This window comes from Telopea speciosissima, chromosome 2 (genome assembly GCF_018873765.1).
Source record: "Telopea speciosissima isolate NSW1024214 ecotype Mountain lineage chromosome 2, Tspe_v1, whole genome shotgun sequence".
NCBI classification, from domain to species: Eukaryota; Viridiplantae; Streptophyta; class Magnoliopsida; order Proteales; family Proteaceae; genus Telopea; species Telopea speciosissima.
The window spans coordinates 53,301,694-53,320,292 of record NC_057917.1 but is presented as its reverse complement, the minus strand read 5'-3'; the positions used below and the strand labels follow the sequence as shown (position 1 = coordinate 53,320,292).

Genomic DNA, 18,599 nt, shown 5'->3' with positions numbered 1-18,599 from the left:
GCTAATCATAATTAGATCTCTTTCACGATATTCACCCATTACGAAAAAAAACAGATTCTTTATTGAACATCTTTTTCATCTATAAACAAACACCATGAATCTAGTCAACTAATATATAGTCAAAATCCATAAAATTTGACTTTAACAATAAGATCCTTTTAGGTTTGGAGACCAATCATGAACTATTATTGAGAATCTTGTCCTTTTACAAAAAAAAATTGACAATAATCCATACAAGACTCAAGTGATCGAATCAGATATGTACAAATATGTGTACTTACACTTGTGTTTGGAATCACTACTCCTGAGAATACAGAGTGTGACAACCTATGAATAGAGTGCCCAACTGTGTCCCTAATTGCGAACAGTTTAAGGTACAAACCATAGGACAACATACACCCAATTATATAACTGTAAATTAAGCATCATTTAAGTTAATTAAATAGAGTTTGATGGACATATAAATCCAACAGCCTCAAAATTAATTAATTAACCATCAGATCCCCTTCTCCATGGGCATTACTGTGTTCATTCTTTTCCCTATCGGAGAGTCTCCTTCACTGTACAACCACCAGACATGGTCAAGAATTAAAGCTTTCAAGTACTTCAATGCATGCGATGCTCCATAATTCGAGAGGGTTATCCTTCTGTATTCTTTCACTTTCACAGATCTCAGGTATTCTGCAAAAAGAATTTGGAACTTCAACCTACCTGCAATCTTGTTGTTTGGTCACTTTCTCATGCTTCTTCCATCACTCAAGCCCCTTCCAACTGCGCACCCCTAAGACCAAGAGTATAGGGAGATTTGGAATTGGGGAAAACCTAGTATGTTCACCAGCCTCTTATTTATTCATTCCATTTTCATCCTCTTAAAGAAGCAAAATGCAGGTGACTTAATACAAACAAGCTTAATTTCTACAGTTATCAGCTGAAATTAAAGTACCGAGATTAAAAATTTCATAACTTCACATCTCTTCACCATTTCCATATGTAATTTTTTTTGCTTTTTCACAAAGAAGAAAAAAAAAGATGGAATAATTGTCATGAGATCTAAGTTGATTCTTCAAGAAAAAGAAGCATGTTATTGAACATCCATCCTTGTATAGTTTCCAAATATCAAGTACATGGCTTTGATATACATAGAAGAACTTAACTACTGGTGTAAACCCTGAGAAAACTGGCCTTCATTCGATCTCTATCTGTTGTGGGGCTTCTTCTTCTAGTTTCGATCCTTTCACATCCATTTCTTCTTCTGTAATTCCAGAGGCTTCAGCTGTTCTTGTTATCCATTCTTTGAGTGGATCTTCATTCAAATCAAGTCTTAGAAGACCCGCAACCATCCCACTCATGAAGGCAACAGGCTCCTAAGACAACAAAAGGTAGCTTACTTAATTTCAAATGACATTAAAAATATGAGGAATGGTTTTCCCGAACGGGCTACTTAAGAAGGCATTCCTGCATGTCCTCATATCCTCCACAAGGTAAGTCCGATGAGGCTCATACTTTGTGAGCAAGTAGGCCCAAGGTCTCCTATGCCCACAATCAAATTTCAGCCAAAACAGAGATTGCCACGTGGCAAAACAAAGATTTGAAAATCCACTAAGAAAATGAAAATTTTGAAATGATAGTTAAAAACAAATAAACAGCTGAAAAAACAAAAAGAGGAAGTTGCCAGCATACAAAGGGCAACTTGACTGAATTTGAGTTGCAAGTTTGAAACGAGGTTAATCCAGAACATGCCCTATCTATCCAATTGCCAAAATCGCCACCAAATCTTCCACTTGACACAGGCCTGTGCAAAAGAACCATTTCCTAAAAATTAACAAAAAGTTACAAACCACTGCTATAAAAACAATGTCTTTTGAATATCAATTGCTGTTTTTACTTTATCATGTTTGTATAATATAGTGACCAGCGTAAAAACTATGGGAGGGGAAGGGTAGTGAATTTCCAATCATAAATGGATTACATCAAGGATCAACTTTGAACCCATATTTGCTTGTGGTAATCATAGAGGAGCTGACTTGGTGTATGCTTTTTGCTAATAATATTGTTTTGATGGACGGAACAGAAGCATTGATAAATGTGAAGTTGGAATCATGGAGATCAACCTCGGAATCAAAAGGTTTTAAGATAAGAAAGACAAAAACAGATTATACTGGATGTAACTTTCGTAACATTAGGATTGAAAGTGGGGTAGTGGAAATTTTAGGTACTTAAATTCAATCATAAATAAAGAAGGAGAAATAGAGGATTATGTTGCACAAGAATTAGTATATGGTGGATAAAGTGGAGGGGTGCATCCAAGTGTTGGGTGATAGAGTATTCCTTTTAAAAACTCAAAGGAAAACTTATAGGACAGTTACACAACCAACAATAATGTATGGAGTTTAATGTTGGGCAGTAAAGAAATAGCATATAAACAAACTTAGTATAACTGAAATGAGGATATTAAGATAGAAGAGCGATAGAACTAGAAAAGATAAAATAAAGAATGAACAAATTAGAACTAATTTAGGTGTAGCTCTAATACATGATAAGTTGTGGGAAAGTCGTTTAAGGTGGCATGGATGTGTGCATCAGAGGCCTTTGAATGCTCTAGTACAGAGAGGTGATTTGATTCAGACTGAAGGAGCTAAAAGAGCCACAAGTAGTCCTAAAATGATTTTACGAGAAGTGAGGAAAGACATGCATAACTCAGGACTAGTAACAAGTATGGCTTTGAATAGCTGATCGGAGAAAAATGATCCATGTAGCCGACCCTATTTAGTTGGGATAAGGCTGAGTTGAGTTGAGTTGAGTTGAGACATTATCATCTCTGTACTCTCTCTATATATATGTTTTAAATATTTTTACAATAAAAGGTCACAATTAGAAAATCACCAGCTCACCAGTAAAGCTGGTGTCATTTGGTCATCAGATTAACCTCCCAATTATCAGATTCAATACAGGCTTTGGGAAGATGCTTCATAAAGACCAGGAGCTCTGATGATCAAATAGATTGATTTGAGTGATTTAAACTAATTTAAGGAGGAAGTTTCTATAATGTGACATCTAGGAAAACACAACATAAGACCTCCTAGCATAATCATGAACATGATGATGACCGAACTATCAATTCTTGGATAGAAACTGGAACATTTGACTTTGAATAATGAAGCTACAGGTGAAAGTGAAATGAAAATGAAAAACAAAAGAAACCCAACTACTTACATTTAGCATTATTAACTAAAACAATGCAGAAACTGAGAAAAAAATAAAAAATCCTAGCATTATATATCATACTCAGATGAAATTTAAAATGACAGCAGCCATATTTACACCCTTCGGCTAACTTTTGGAACACAAACAATGAGTTTAACGACTAAGCCTGGTCAATCCAAACACCAAACTTTATTTAAAAAAACAAAAATACTCCACTAGTCTACCAATTGATCGAAATTATAAGAAATTTGTCATTATTATTAAGAAAAATAGAGTAAGAAATAAAATAAAGGAGATTAGCAGTGAATTAATAAAGAACAACAACTAACCTTAAGAGCTTTCTTCAGAATCGGCTCTTCGATAGGATTGAAGAACGCTTTAACCCGGAAACCTCCGAAGCGCACCCGTTTCAGCGAAGGCGAGGCGTTTGCGGGATTCAATTTCCCCTAGAGATAACAAATCGAAAAGGGGATAGGCAGAATTACGACAAAAGAAACAAAAACGAATTCATGTCAGAAATAAGGGGAGGTCAAAAGGAACAAAATTAAGGAAGAGGTAAAGCTATTCGAAAGCAAAACATAAGCTCACAATTGCCATTGAAGAACTGACAAGGAAGAGAGCCATCTACCCTTCTCTCCTTCGCACTTGAACTTGCACTTTCGTCAGCTCTTCTGCGTGTCGCGACGTTTTTCAAGTGCGATTGTGAGTGCAGATTGAAGAACGTGAATCGTTTCATGGTATACGTTAGAAATTAAAATGGAACCACGAGGGCATTTACGTCAAAGCGGAAAACACATAACCGAAGTCGGATACTCGGATCTCCGTCTCCTTTCGTAATTGCCTCGTTCGCTTGCTTTGCTTTTTCATTCGTGATTCTTTCGTGGAAGAGTGAAGTGTGAAGACTGAAGAGTGCGATCTAGGGTTTTGTTGGGAGATTCGAACCCTCTGCGACTTATTAAACTCATGGCCGAATCCATTTGCAGAGCTTTGCGAGATGGGGCTTTGGAGGGAGAGCATGCTCCCGCCCTCACGATAAAGGATTCTATACAGTGTTCTATGGGATGTGATGTCTTCAACTTTGTTCTTTGTAGTCTTGCGTCGAACATCGTGGCTGGAAAATCGCAAGCTCGGTCAGTTCAATTCTTCCTTGTAGCTGAAATTTTGGTTTTGTTTCTTAATCCATGTTCACTAGTTTAGCTTTACTTTCACAACAGAGGTCTCGTGCTTGTCGCTTTTAGTCGGAGTCCGTCGTTCTACATTGATTTGCTGCGGAGTAGAGGAATAGACGTCACCTCTTCTCATAAATGGTATGAATCCGTGCTTCAAATCTGCAATTTTTTGGAAATTTTGCACAATCGCTTGGGTGACTGTTCTATTCTTAAGTAAATAATTGGAGAAAATTTGTACTGCGTCGAGGAAAAATGTTGCATTCGAAGTTGCAGGATAGTTTACAATTATCTAGTGAAAATTGTGCTGAAAACTTGTCATCATCTTTTATTCTCTTTCCTTTTTTCTGCCTATTAAACTGTGGGAATTGAAATGAACTGAACTGAACGTCCAGGATAAGGATTATAGACTGTTATTCGGATCCTCTTGGTTGGAAGGAACAGCTTCTGGGCTCTGAAAGAGTTGCCAAGGACTCCGGGAGAGCTGCAGAGACTCTTTGTAAGGATGTTAGGGATCTAGATAAGATCTTTTCAACAATTATCGAACTTGGAAAGGGTAGGTGTCTACCGTGGTCATGTTTTGTGATACTATATTGCGGATGGAACTGGATATACCATAAAAGTGTTTAATATTAGTTCATTTATTTTTTTAGTTTCTGGCATTCCATATGGTTGCAGGTCTGGTTGGACATGGCAAAATTCGTTTCTCTGTTGCCATTGACTTGGTAATCCTTCTTACTTGTGGTTTTAAATATTATGTTGTCAAACTCCAAATTGTAAAAAAGTTTACTTTGAGGTCTGAAGCCAAAATAGGACTGAGGTCCTATGATGATCATAGACTATCTGGCACAGTTAAACCTGTCATCTGAAAGTTGTTGTTTGTTTGGGGCTGTTCTAGCTTCACTTTGTATAGTTCGAATATTGGTTTCGATAAATGTCGAAATGAAATGATCTGCAACTCAGTTGGGTTACAATGTTTCAGTTGAAATTTCCCGAAATGACACAAACAAGTGCATAAAATATCATAAGTTGCTCAAAATATTGATCAAAATTTCGACCGGAAGGATAGGGAACTCTTAGAATTCCAGATTTTTGGCCAAATTGCTTCAATTTTTGGCTGTACCAAGCATAGTTGCCCAAGCACCTTGACCGCTTTGCTTCCAGGCCCCCTCCAACGCCTTGGGTCATCTAGACGTCGTGACCATGGTACTAAATCTCGTTTCGTTTCGGTGTTTCGGTTTGACCGAAATTTTCGAGATACCGACGAAATTTCGTCGAAATATGGTATTTTTCTATGGGCGTAAAATGCCAAAAATGACCGAGATTTCCGAAATGAGATGACCGAAATTGCCGAGATTTACGAAATTTTCGAAACGAGATGAGCGAAATTTCTGAAATATTCGAAATATTGCATTTTTTCATATCGGACTTGCGTTTCGTTTCAAATAGGTCGAGATACTCGAAATATTCGATATCTCGACCGAAATTTCGCAATTTTTAGTACTATGGTCGTGACAATTATGGTATCGAGGCATTGTTGACTAGTTAATGTAAGACTAGAACCAGAATAAGTTTAATCCCAGGCAGGATCAAATAGAAAAACTTCAGAGAACAAGAAAGAGAACAATGGGATCTCAAATTTGTTGGAGGAGAATGGTGAGATCTCAAATCGATAACCACAAGAAATATAATCCACAAATTAATAAGCTGTTGAAGCTGCAATTGAAGTTGAATGATCAATTGACGAATTACGTTGAAAACTCCCCAATAGAAGAAACCAATCAGAATAGAGAGAAACAGATCGAACAATTTGTAGGGTATTGGGAAACCCTATTTTTTTTCTCAAATCAGTTCTGGAGTTGGCCCCTGTTCTGAATTCCAGCAACTGGTGTAGATCTTCAATAGCAGCAATAGTAGATGATTAATGAAGAAGAATAACCAGCAGCAACAACTTGTAGTCGACTCAATTCACATAATAAAGGATGGAAGGGGAAATAATGAAGTGGGTCTCTCCCCCTCGGCCTCTTGCCCTAGCTCTCACAGGACAATCACTTGCCAAAACAAAGCAACTCTAATTCTTAACTCAAATCTCCCCTGCTCCTAAGAATTGATTACATATATAGCCCAATGGCTGAGACAAAAATAGAAACTAGAATCTAACTAGGATTCCCAATTAGGATTACAACTCAAACATAAATAGGAAACTAAATAAAAATCTGAAAATAACACCTAACATCAACTCCTCTAAGCCAGCTGTCCAGGTGGGGGCCCATATCACTGTTCATGTGATCAGTACTCGGATACTGTACTCGTGAACAGTGTTTTTTTGCCCTTTTCGTCAGCTTTGATCTACATCACTAGTACAATGCATCTACTTCACATCCTAGTGATCCATATCCTAGGTTGGGTTATCTTGCATGTGTTGACGATGTCACCTACATGGCTGATGTGGTGGGCTTTGAGTGTTTCTTCAGCCAAAATAAGACATGGCTGACATTTGTCATCAAATCCGAGGCTTGGTTCCAAGTTCCAACAGTCCCAAGGCAGCCTAGTGATTATGAGGATCCCGTAATAGTATGTGGTATTGACTTGTATAGTTGTAAATTTATAACGTATTGTACATTTGTACTTATTGTCTACAATGACACATTCTGACAGTGTTGTGGATTTTTAATGTTGAATGATTTCACAGCTTGTTAATTGTTTAATTCTTTCCAATTTTATGGCTCTTCATTCGTATTGTATATTTCAATTGTTTTATTGAATGCTGTTCGTCATGCTTTGATCTACATCACTAGTACAATGCATCTACTTCACATCGTGGTGATCCATATCCTAGGTTGGGTTATCTTGCATGTGTTGACGATGTCACCTACATGGCTGATGTGGTGGGCTTTGAGTGTTTCTTCTGCCATAATAAGACATGGCTGACATTTGTCATCAAATCCGAGGCTTGGTTCCAAGTTCCAACAGTCCCAAGGCAGCCTAGTGATTATGAGGATCCCGTAATAGTATGTGGTATTGACTTGTATAGTTGTAAATTTATAACGTATTGTTCATTTGTACTTATTGTCTACAATGACACATTCTGACAGTGTTGTGGATTTTTAATGTTGAATGATTTCACAGTTTGTTAATTGTTTAATTCTTTCCAATTTTATGGCTCTTCATTCGTATTGTATATTTCAATTGTTTTATTGAATGCTGTTCGTCATGCTTTGATCTACATCACTAGTACAATGCATCTACTTCACATCCTGGTTATCCATATCCTAGGTTGGGTTATCTTGCATGTGTTGACGATGTCACCTACATGGCTGATGTGGTGGGCTTTGAGTGTTTCTTCTGCCATAATAAGACATGGCTGACATTTGTCATCAAATCCGAGGCTTGGTTCCAAGTTCCAACAGTCCCAAGGCAGCCTAGTGATTATGAGGATCCCGTAATAGTATGTGGTATTGACTTGTATAGTTGTAAATTTATAACGTATTGTACATTTGTACTTATTGTCTACAATGACACATTCTGACAGTGTTGTGGATTTTTAATGTTGAATGATTTCACAGCTTGTTAATTGTTTAATTCTTTCCAATTTTATGGCTCTTCATTCCTATTGTATATTTCAATTGTTTTATTGAATGCTGTATGTTATAGGACTAAATAATGTGTTGAGTAGGCTATATTATGGAAAGGAATACAGTAGGCTAAAACATACACTATCAACCTAGGGTACAAGACATTTCAAGGCAAAATTTCCATTTGGCCACCAAAATGTCCATTTTGAGTTGACTTGCGAAATGGACCAAATTTTGAGCTCATTTTGCAAATTCGATGGTATAGAGTTTCGACCAGGGTCAAAATTGAAATGTAGAACCTTGTCATTATGGTGAATGGAATTTTCTAGAACCCAACATAGAATAATGCAATCAATTATTCCCTTCTGTAACTAATGTGAAAACTCATTGTTGAGGGGCCTTTTACTAAGGATGTAAACGGATCGAATTCGGTTGAATGTATTCAGCCAAATCAAGTCCTGAACTTTGATTACTGTCAGAAGTCGCTGCCCCTTTTATGTGCTGATGTCCTGATCAAAAGATAGGAGAGCACCCCTTCTCCTGAAGTTGCGGAGTCATTTTGCCGAGTTCGTTCGACATGGTTATCTCACTCGGTCATTGGCGGGAATTTCGCCAGCATCCAACCCCCAATTGTTGTTCACCCCGGATGATCGTGTTAACTGTTAAAATTTTCTCTCAGATAAAATCTTTCTTTTAATAAATCTCTTCTTACTCATCAACCTTCGGAATGCAGTAGGTCTGGGCGGAAATCAACTATCTCTCTTTTCCTTTCTTCATTGGCCCAAGCGCTATTTGTAATTTTGCCCACCCGTTCCACTTCTGTGTGAGGGGAAATGGGATTCGAACCCATGATACAATCTCTTCTTGTACGTCAATTTATACCTAGGTTTCAAGGCAAGGGAGGACAAAACCCCACTTTGACTCACTAAGGAGAAGATAGTGATATTTAGATCAATGCCTAGACTGAGTTGGAGTCTAGACATTCTCATAGGCCATTGGTGGGTTATAGGTTTCATATTCATATAGTTTTATTGGAAAATATGTTTCCCCTGTTATTGTATATATTTCTCATAGAAGTGTGGAACGCCCTAGGAGTATGTGGGGTATATTGGTTAACCTAATTATTTAACAAGATTATGATCACAAGGAAAATGCCAGATGATTGGAAGAGAAGCATTGTAGTTCTGATCTATAAAAATAAGGGTGATGTCTAGAACTGCAATAACTATAGAAGCATAAAACTAATGAGCCATACTATGAAACTTTGGGAGAAGGTTATTGAAGCCCGTCTGAGAAGAGAGACTCATATCTCGAAGAATCAATTTGGTTTTATGCCAGGTAGATCCACGACAGAAGCTCTCTACCTACTGAGGAGGCTCATGGAAAGATGTAGAGCTAGCAAGAAGGATTTCCATATGAACTTTATTGGCCTGGAGAAAGCCTATGACAGAGTCTCTAGAGATTTAATCCGGCATGTTTTTGCAAAGAGAGGGGTGTCTAGTAAATATATAGATGTAATTAAAGATATGTATGATGGTGTGATGACTAGTGTGAGATCTGTGGGAGGCCAAGGCAAGGAATTCCCAATTAAGGTTGGATTACATAAAGGATCAGCCCTAAGCCCTTATCTGTTTGCGGTTATCATGGATGAATTAACCAAGAACATCCAAAACGAGGTACCGTGGTGTATGCTCTTCGCCGATGATATCATTTTGGCGGATGAGACAAAAGCAGAGATTAACGCTAAGTTAGAGTTGTGGAGATCGACCTTGGAAACAAGAGGGTTTAGAATTAGTAGATCAAAGACGGAGTATATGATGTGTAACTTTAGTCACACTTTGATGGATGATGACAAGGTGAAAATTGAGGAGAGAGAGAGATACTGCCAAATGGTTATTTAAGATATCTGGGATCTATCATGCACAAAGGTGACATATATGATGATGTTTCACAAAGAATTAAAGTGGGATGGATGAAAGGGAGAGGTGCGACCGGATTACTGTATGATCGACACATTCCTTTAAAGCTTAAAGGTAAGTTTTATAGGGATGTTGTCCGACCTGCTATGATGTATGGAGCGGAATGTTGGGCAGTTAAGAAATTCCATATAGCGAAGCTTTGTGTTGCTGAGATGAGGATGTTAAGATGGATGTGCGGCAAAACTAGGAAGGATAAAGTGAGGAGTGAACGTATTAGAGCTGATGTGGGAGTTGCCCTGATCAGCGACAAGCTCTAAGAATGTCGTCTAAGGTGGGTTGGCCATGTGCAACGCCTAGGACGCCCCAGTAAGGAGGAGTGATCTGATTCTGATTGAACAAGCTAAAAGAACTAGGGGCAAACCTAAAATGGCCATAGGTGAGGTTGTGAAGAATGACCTGCATAGTCTGGGTCTTGTCTCAAATATGACCTTAGATAGAGCCTATTGGATGGCGAGGATCCACGTTGTCGACACCATATAGCTGAGATTTTCCTGATTTCCTGGACTATCTTTTTTCCTCTTACTTTCATCTTTCATTTTTCATTTTTTCACTTCTCACTTCTCTTATATCATTTCTTCATTTTTATTCTCCATTCCTATTACTTTCCTTTCCCTGAGGACCTCAATTTTCCCTACTTTGTTTTGAAAGGATCCATGTAGCCGACCCCATTTAGTTGGGATAAGGCTGTATTGTTGTTGTATATATTTCTCATCAAACTCGAGTATGTTGTCAGTTGTTTCACATAATGTGGACCAGCATTTGGACTGTTGACTACTTGGCCCTGAACAATCCTAAGTCACAACCATTCATGATTGCCTGAGACCTGTTTATTTCAAAGGACCCAAAGTAATTGGACGATATGGACAGGACAGAACAGGCTGTCAGAGCATGACCATTTATGTATATATTAGAATATTTATATATATATATATATTTCAACATGTTTTGCTACAGTTTAATCCTAGACCTTAAGTGCCTTATTCCGTGAGCTAAAATTTCATTTGTGTTATTAAATAACTCTTACATGTGGTCAGTTTTTATAGTCTTCTCCACCTACAGAACTTGGGCTGCATAGTGCCGCTCTACAGAAGTTCTGGATCTGATCTGGTTCGGTTTAAAAATATTATGTTATTTTGACATGCTATATGCGCATGTTGAACATCTGACCCTGTATATTCTCTTACAGTTGTCTTGTTCATATTTTTTCTACTTGTAATGTGCGTGATCATTCTTGTTAAAGTGTGTATCATGGGGTGGTGTTCCATGGACATCCATGATCCATGGAACAGTGTACCGTAAGATCATATCTAATAGCTTAGTTTAGTTCATATATAATAGCTTACTATTAGTTGTCGTTATTTTTTCCTTTTATAATTAGGCTTAGTAGTTGTTTAGTTATATTGTAATAAGTCTGCCTAGTAGGATTCCTACTAAGAGTTGGTAATCCATAATATATATTTTGGTTGCTAATAGCAATAAAATTAATCTATTGTATTTTAGCTTCTCTCTCTCTCTCTCTCTCTCTCTCTCTCCACTTCATCTTCTTTTCTAGGCATTAAATATTTTATGTTATATTGACATGCTTTATGTGTATGTTGAACATCTGACCCTCTATATTCTCTTACAATAGTCCTCTTCTTGTTCATATTTTTCTCTACTTGTAATGTGCATGATCATTCTTTTTTAGGCAAGTACAATGCTGAGGCATGCATTGCTGCCGTCTGTTGCAGGTCTTATAAGCAATCTTCGCAGCCATGGTATAATGTTCTTTTGTTGATTTATCTTTCATTGTACATTGTCTGATAAATTTATAATTTATGGTGTTATATGATATTTACTGGGGATGGTAATTATGCGGGCTAAAGGGTTACCCACTCTTCCCTGCCTGCCCCTAGTGGTCTTTTATGGTGTGAGTGTGCGACTCTCATCAGGTTTGGTTCAGTGTGGTATTTGGAAACCCTAGCTGCCCTCCCTGCCCCCGTCACCCCATAGGCACCTGCCACTGTCACCTTGTGAAGTTAATGATCCCCATCCATGTTGTCGTGGCAGGTCAGTTATGGTTTTCCAAGATTTTATAAGGTCAGGTATGCCATTGGTGAATGCTGCTCGTTTGCCTTTCCTAATATCAATTTATGGTTCCTCTATAACCCGATCCCATGTCGATAAATTGCGCCTTGAGATGTCTAATATGATATAGTTTCCTCTCTTTTTGTTGTAAACTTGTAATATCATGTGTAATATGGGTATATGGATAAATCAGTCCATAGGGGCATTAATGTACTTGTACCTGTATGTCACTTATTATAAATAGAATAGGGCTATCACACTGGCACCCTAATGAGCTGAGATCCACCTCGGGATCCCAGCCCTAGCCTCCGTCGACTCTCTTTCTCCTTTCCTCTCTCGGTTTCACCTCTCAGCCTCTCACCTTCTCTTCTATGACTTCTCCCAACACCTTTCTTCTCTTGGTTTTATCTTCTACTCTCGGAAGCTCTATCCTAGATCATCGTGGGTCTTCCTCTCTCCCATTGGGCTCTCAGATCTCCCATGGATAATGATCTGAGGACCCATATATGAAAATCACCTTTTCTTCAGGGTTTGAGATAGACTTTTTTAGGGTTTTGGGGTAGATAGACATTTCAGGGTTTTGAGGTCTGGATCGACTTTTTCAGGGTTTTGATCCCTCTTTCGACCTGTACCTGTATGCATAGTTGTCAAGGTGTCACCTAGGCGATGGTCGCCTTGTTGGTGTCGCGTTGGTTTTTTTATCCCCTCGATCGCCTTTGTTCGCCTAGGCGCCTTGCCAACTATGCTTCTATGTCACTTATTATAGATAGAACAGGACTGTTACACGGGCACCCTAACCATTCCTCTCAATCAATTACTCTTTTTTTTTTGGGGGGGAGAGGTGAGGGGGTGAATGTAATCTGATGATGCAGTTTCGACCTGTGTGTTGTTCTTTCAGATCAAGTTTCAAGTATATTTTGGTTGATCCACTCAGACCTTCATGAAGCCAGGGCTACGACAGTTCTTGAATATATGTCCTCCATGGTTGCCAACTTAGAGCCAATTGCTCAATCCACTAATGGGCAAAGAGGAAAGCTCCATGTGCGGTTTAAGCGTCGAAATGGAAGAGTTAAAGTGATGGTAATTTCTCTCTCTCTCTCACGCTGCGGGAATTTTTTTATCAAATATTGTTACCTGCAAAGATCTAACATTTGGGAAACTTCTATGTAGTATGAAGAGTTCTATGTGGAACAAGCAGGCATTAAATTTGTAGCTGTTTCTTCTGGAAATGGAATGGTTGATCACAACCTCTTACCAAAGGTCAGTTCTTGCAATTCCATTGAGCTTTGGATTCTTGGGGTTTTTGGGTGACTCTCTCTCCCTCTCTCACATATGTATATATTGACACACTCACCCGCAAACATGCATACAAGTACTTGTGTTATGCATGATTTTATTATGTTTGGGTTTTCTTTCAACAGACACACGAGACATTTTCATATAGATGTCATGTTTTCTTTCAACAGATGCACAACACATTTGCATATAAATGTCATGTGCTCTCTCTCTCTCTGCCTGCATGATTTCAACTTATCTGGGAGTTTCTTTCAACAGGTGCAGTTCAATCTCCAGTTATCTGAAAAAGAACGGGTTGACAGGGCGAAGGTTGTGCTTCCATTTGAGCACCAAGGTAGGGTTGTATTTTTCAAACTTCGATTATGGAATTTTAGCTTTGACTAATTCCTTAACTGGAAAAAGTAAGTTCTTGGAATTTCTTAATATGGTCTTTATGTTATGATGAAATTTCTGATAATTTGCTGCTTATTTCAGGAAATGGGAAACCTGTTCAGATTTATGATGGCCGGCAATCTCTCCCAGAAGGCCAAAATGATGCAATGATGCTGACTTCAAACAACAAGAATGCACAAAAGGAACCTGTTTCTGGCATGGGTGAGATACACTATGTTCGTGATTCTGATGATGAGCGGCCAGATTCAGATGAAGACCCAGATGATGATTTGGATATATAGCCCTATTTACTCTCTCTTGCAAGCAACCTGTTGGTGATTGAGGGCTCAGAAGACTGTAAATGTCTAATCTGCAAAAGAACTATTAAGTTTGTGTTTGTCTAAGTTCAACTCGAGTGTGCTAGGGAGATGTTGCTCACAGGCAGTGCTCCATGGGTTGCTTATACAGACTCTGAATTTGGACTTAGAATCCTACTGACGAAAGGATGCAGGTGATGAAAGGATGTACACTGGAGATCAGAGACTCATATTTTGAAATAGGATCGACTGTGGAGTCAGCTCATGATTTCACTTGGTAAACTGGTTTTGCCCCCACCAAAAACCAAAGAAAGCCATAATATCAGAGGGACTGTCGTTCTCTTGCTTTGGAGTGGCTTCTTAACGGTGCAATCAATAAGTTGAATAGGGTGCAGTTGTGGAGTGCAATAAATGGTGAATCCATCAGTGAATTACATGGATCCAACTAGTACCTTGCCTAGCTATCTGTTGCCATGTCATCTTTGTCAAGTTTGAGAATGATAAGGGAAATGGAAATGGTCAGTGAATTGTGATGTGCTTCTAGAGGTGATATGGATCAACTGAATCAAAGGAGCTGCTGCAATTGGGATTGAAACTTATTCCCCAATCTTGGTTATATTTAGACATCTTCTAAAGTTCTTAAGAATGTTGTATCCAAGTATTTCACATACAACACCTTGATCAACTAACTGCACATTTCAACCTTCTCTCTAGTTATAAAATTTGCCATATTTCTTGTTTGTTGTTTATTTTTAATAATTATTATACCAGAGGTATGTCTGGCACGATCAATTGACAGAAAAATACAAGTGGGGAATTCTCCAATCTCCATAGATAGCAATTGTGCGATTGCATTTCCGGGAGGGTGGCCTATGCCAGCCCTCCTATGAGTCTCTCTTTCCTCCCCATTTGAAAAGACACCTATGCTCCCTTGTTTTGAGGAGGAGAGAGATAAACACATGAGAGTGCTGGCGTAGGCCACACTCCCGGAGAGGGTATCAGTTGCATCAGATCCATAATATACAAAATTACACCTTTCAGAAAGAGTCTGAGTGGCGATTTTCCTGGATAGTCTAAGAGAGTTAATATTCTTGTTTGTAAGGAAAGCATGAATTGTGTTCCAGGGTCAAGGTGTTCTGTCCTGGTGTGGTAGGAGTGAAACAACATTTTTGCTGCTACACCAGATTTCCTGGATTCTAATATGTATCATTCCCGCATGTTGAAACCCTTGCAAAGTACCAAAAAACTCTGCTTCCAATATGTCTTTTGCAGTTAAGGATCTTGTAACAGTCAAAATAAAATTGCCATCTAACAAAATACAAAAAGCCCAGCCTGAGTAGGTTAGACTTGGGTTACATGCTCCTGTGCAAATCATAAAGATCAGTACTATTGGGGGAGGATAAATGTTAAGATCATAAAGCCATTCAAGTACAGACCGAATAACCAATTGGGATTAGCTGTGGCTAAACATTAAGTGACCTTGTTCCTGGTGTGCCAAATAAAATAACAAGTAATGATAAAAACCGAAAAGAACCAAGAATAAGATTTTTTTTATCAAGAACATCTGATGATGATAAGGAGGCACAGAAATCAGCCAGAGATGAGTTGGGGAGAAGCTCTATTCTCAGTCCCAAAGGGTTTGAAGCCCAAATACGTTTAGTCTAATCACATGATAGAAACAAATGCCAGATGGTTTCATCACAAGTAGGCTCGAACGAGATCAATTTTGAGAGTGACGCTTTAACTGGGAGTCTTGCATTTGAAACACGCAAGAAAAAAAAAAGTTTAATTTAGGATGTAAATTAAGTTTCCAAAGAAAATGCCACCATTTAGAGAAAAAGGGACTTTGAAGAGAATGAGTTGACGTTCTCAAAAAATCTGTTGACAGGTGAGTGGAAAAATGCCCATCTCAGGATAAAGAACACCACCATTGGTCCTCAAGTCAAAAAATAGAAATCTTTAAAATTTCTCCTACAAATGCAGTTTGGGAGAGCAGAAAATAAACCATCAATAAACCAGGTAGAATTGGAAATAACACCACTGACAAAGACAAAATTGCTGTAAAAGCTAATATCAGTGGGTATCGAAAATAAAAAATCTGATATTGATGGGATCCTTGAGTCAATCTAGAATTGTGTTCATTGCCCATTTCCAATTTTATTAAAGCAACAAAGCTTAAGAGTAGGTAAAATTGAGGCAATAGTATTCCATGACCATGAGCCCTTTTTAGAAATAACCTTCAGGTTAAACACATAAATGTTAGGAAAATACTTGGCCTTGAGGGTTTGGGCCCAAAGGGAGTTATCCTCATTAATAAGACGCCAACCAAGTTTAACCAAGAGGGCTTTGTTGTGAATATATGCTTTTCTCAAGCCTAACCCTCCCTGTTTGGGAGGAGGGCAATTTCAGTCCCAACTAATAAGATGGAGTTTTCTATTCTTGCCAAAATCACCATTCCATAAACGAGAGCAAGTAGAATCTAAGGATCTGTAGATCTTATCAGGAAAAAACAAAACATGACATTAGATAAAAAGGGATGGAGGCAAGAACTGATTAAATTAGCACTTTTCTATCACTATAGCTGAGGAGATTTGCTTTCCACAAAGAAAGTCTATTACTAACTCCTTGGAAAATGAACTTGAAATGCCACAGTCCACAACGGGCCCTACATACCACAATATTGTCCGCTTTGGCTAAGGTTCGTCACACTGCTTTAAAACACGTCATGTCATGTGAAGGTTGGCCGCCACTTATATGGACATTCCATGGCTTAAGCACAGCCGATGTGGGACTAAATTTCGTGGCACAACATCCAAGCTTCCACTGCACATTCGGACATTCCCCCACACTCTGGCTCTGATACCAATGAAATCCCTAGTATAGAGCATAAATGCCTTCTATCAAGGGAGTCCACATTTTTGCTGAAAAATATCTCGCTTTTTCTATATTGATCTCTCGACCTGAAAGATCTGAAAACAGGTCAAGGATTGCCTTGATTGTAAGGAAATCATTCTTAGTGGCCCTGTAGAGAATGAAGGTATCAACTGCAAGCAGAAGATGAGTAATTTTAACGACATTAGAAGCAACAATAATTTCTTTAAAAAGTCCCAGATCTCTATAAGCCCCCAGGAGTCGTGAAAGGATTGCCATAACAACATATGTAGTTTCTTCAAACTGTGTATGGAAAATGTAGAGCTTAGTAAACATATTCTATGTTCTTTCCAGGTTCATCTTTTCTTTACAATGAAGATATCCACGCCAAAAGTTGAATTCTGATACACAAACTGGTTTGAATTTCAGCCTGAAAACAAGGATGCACATAGGGAAAGATCAAATAAGGCAAAAGGTCAACTAAACCCAATATTGAAATAAACAATACAAGCTTGGGTGATTGCTCCTTCAAGCCAACTCTCAGAAGATTGTGCAACAGGTTGGATTTTCAGGTATCCTAACGGTGGCTAGGTACTTTTATATTAGCAAGTGGGAACCAGTACGAGGGAGCTAATGCACGAGTGATGGAAGTCTTGGACATTAGAGAGTCAATTGTCGTTGCAAAGAACTACTTATTGTTTATCTAAATTTTATCATATATATGGGATAAAGAACGCCACCCAGTCGCACTAAACACACCGCCCCTGCGCAACCGGGTGGCATTGTCTTTGCCTATATATTGTCATTTGCTCTTTATTTATTTTGGTACATGATCACTAAGCATATTTATGAGAAAAAGAATTCTGCCTTATGATGGGAGTAGAGTCCAATAATGAAGATACTGCCACTATTTTAGGAAAACATCCTAAATGTTGAAATGGATGTCTAATACTTTTTTGTATTGCATTTTAATAGAACAAATTTTTTTTTTTCACTTTCTAATATTTTCACAATTTTCTATTGATTTTCAACAAGTCCTGTAAAATACTTATGATGAAGTAAACATAACCTTAGTTTTAGGAATTTGCTTTGAAAATCTTTGTTAAACATCTCTTGTTCATGATGGATGTATTAGATAATAGGTTCCAGTTCACAAGTAATAAAATCATCTTTGAAAAAGAAAACCTCAAGTTGGGCCATGCTTGCAAAATAGTTCAACTCAGATTCAGTAAGCTTTTTTTTTTTTTTTTTTTGTTGGAAGGGGGTTTGGAAGGGACCATAAACTACGATTAAAGAAAATGCCAATACGGGAGATGTATTAGAATTAAGTAGCTATAGCTCATAACTATGCTACTACAGCTAGGATTTCTAAGCTCTCTTTGTAAATCAAAGAGCACCCCTCAATGTAATTCCTAATCTTAATGAAGTTTTCTTAGTTCTCTTATATATATATATATATATAATATATATATATATATAAGGGAGATGTATGATTGAATTTTGATTTCTGAAATTGAACAATATCTCAACCTTATCCCAACTAAATGGAGCTAGCTACATGGATCTTTGTCCTCCAATCAGATCTATTCGAGGTCATACTTGATATAAGGCCTAAGCTATGCATGCATTTTCTCACCACTTCTCCTAGGGTCATTTCAGGTTTATCCCGGGCTCTTTTAGTTCCTTCAATGTGAAATTGAACTAGTAGTCATAAAATGACCATTTATTGCCTCCTTCAAGCTACACTTACCA

General features: G+C 38.1%; 2 protein-coding genes across 2 annotated transcripts; one reads left to right on the top strand and one right to left on the bottom strand.

Annotated features, from left to right (window-relative positions):
- Positions 1-1,044: 1,044 nt before the first annotated feature.
- On the bottom strand, positions 1,045-17,598 carry LOC122651584 (UPF0426 protein At1g28150, chloroplastic-like). Its single transcript, XM_043845026.1, has 4 exons — positions 17,588-17,598; positions 3,793-3,860; positions 3,534-3,650; positions 1,045-1,364 (listed from the first exon to the last, which is right to left on the bottom strand). Exons 2-4 carry the CDS (start codon positions 3,826-3,828, stop codon positions 1,185-1,187), a joined length of 333 nt encoding a protein of 110 aa, XP_043700961.1. The 5' UTR covers positions 3,829-3,860; positions 17,588-17,598; the 3' UTR covers positions 1,045-1,184.
- LOC122651582 (elongator complex protein 5) lies at positions 4,082-14,409 on the top strand. Its single transcript, XM_043845023.1, has 9 exons — positions 4,082-4,334; positions 4,419-4,511; positions 4,766-4,926; positions 5,049-5,095; positions 11,612-11,681; positions 12,890-13,071; positions 13,162-13,251; positions 13,546-13,621; positions 13,762-14,409. Exons 1-9 carry the CDS (start codon positions 4,168-4,170, stop codon positions 13,959-13,961), a joined length of 1,086 nt encoding a protein of 361 aa, XP_043700958.1. The 5' UTR covers positions 4,082-4,167; the 3' UTR covers positions 13,962-14,409.
- Positions 17,599-18,599: the final 1,001 nt, after the last annotated feature.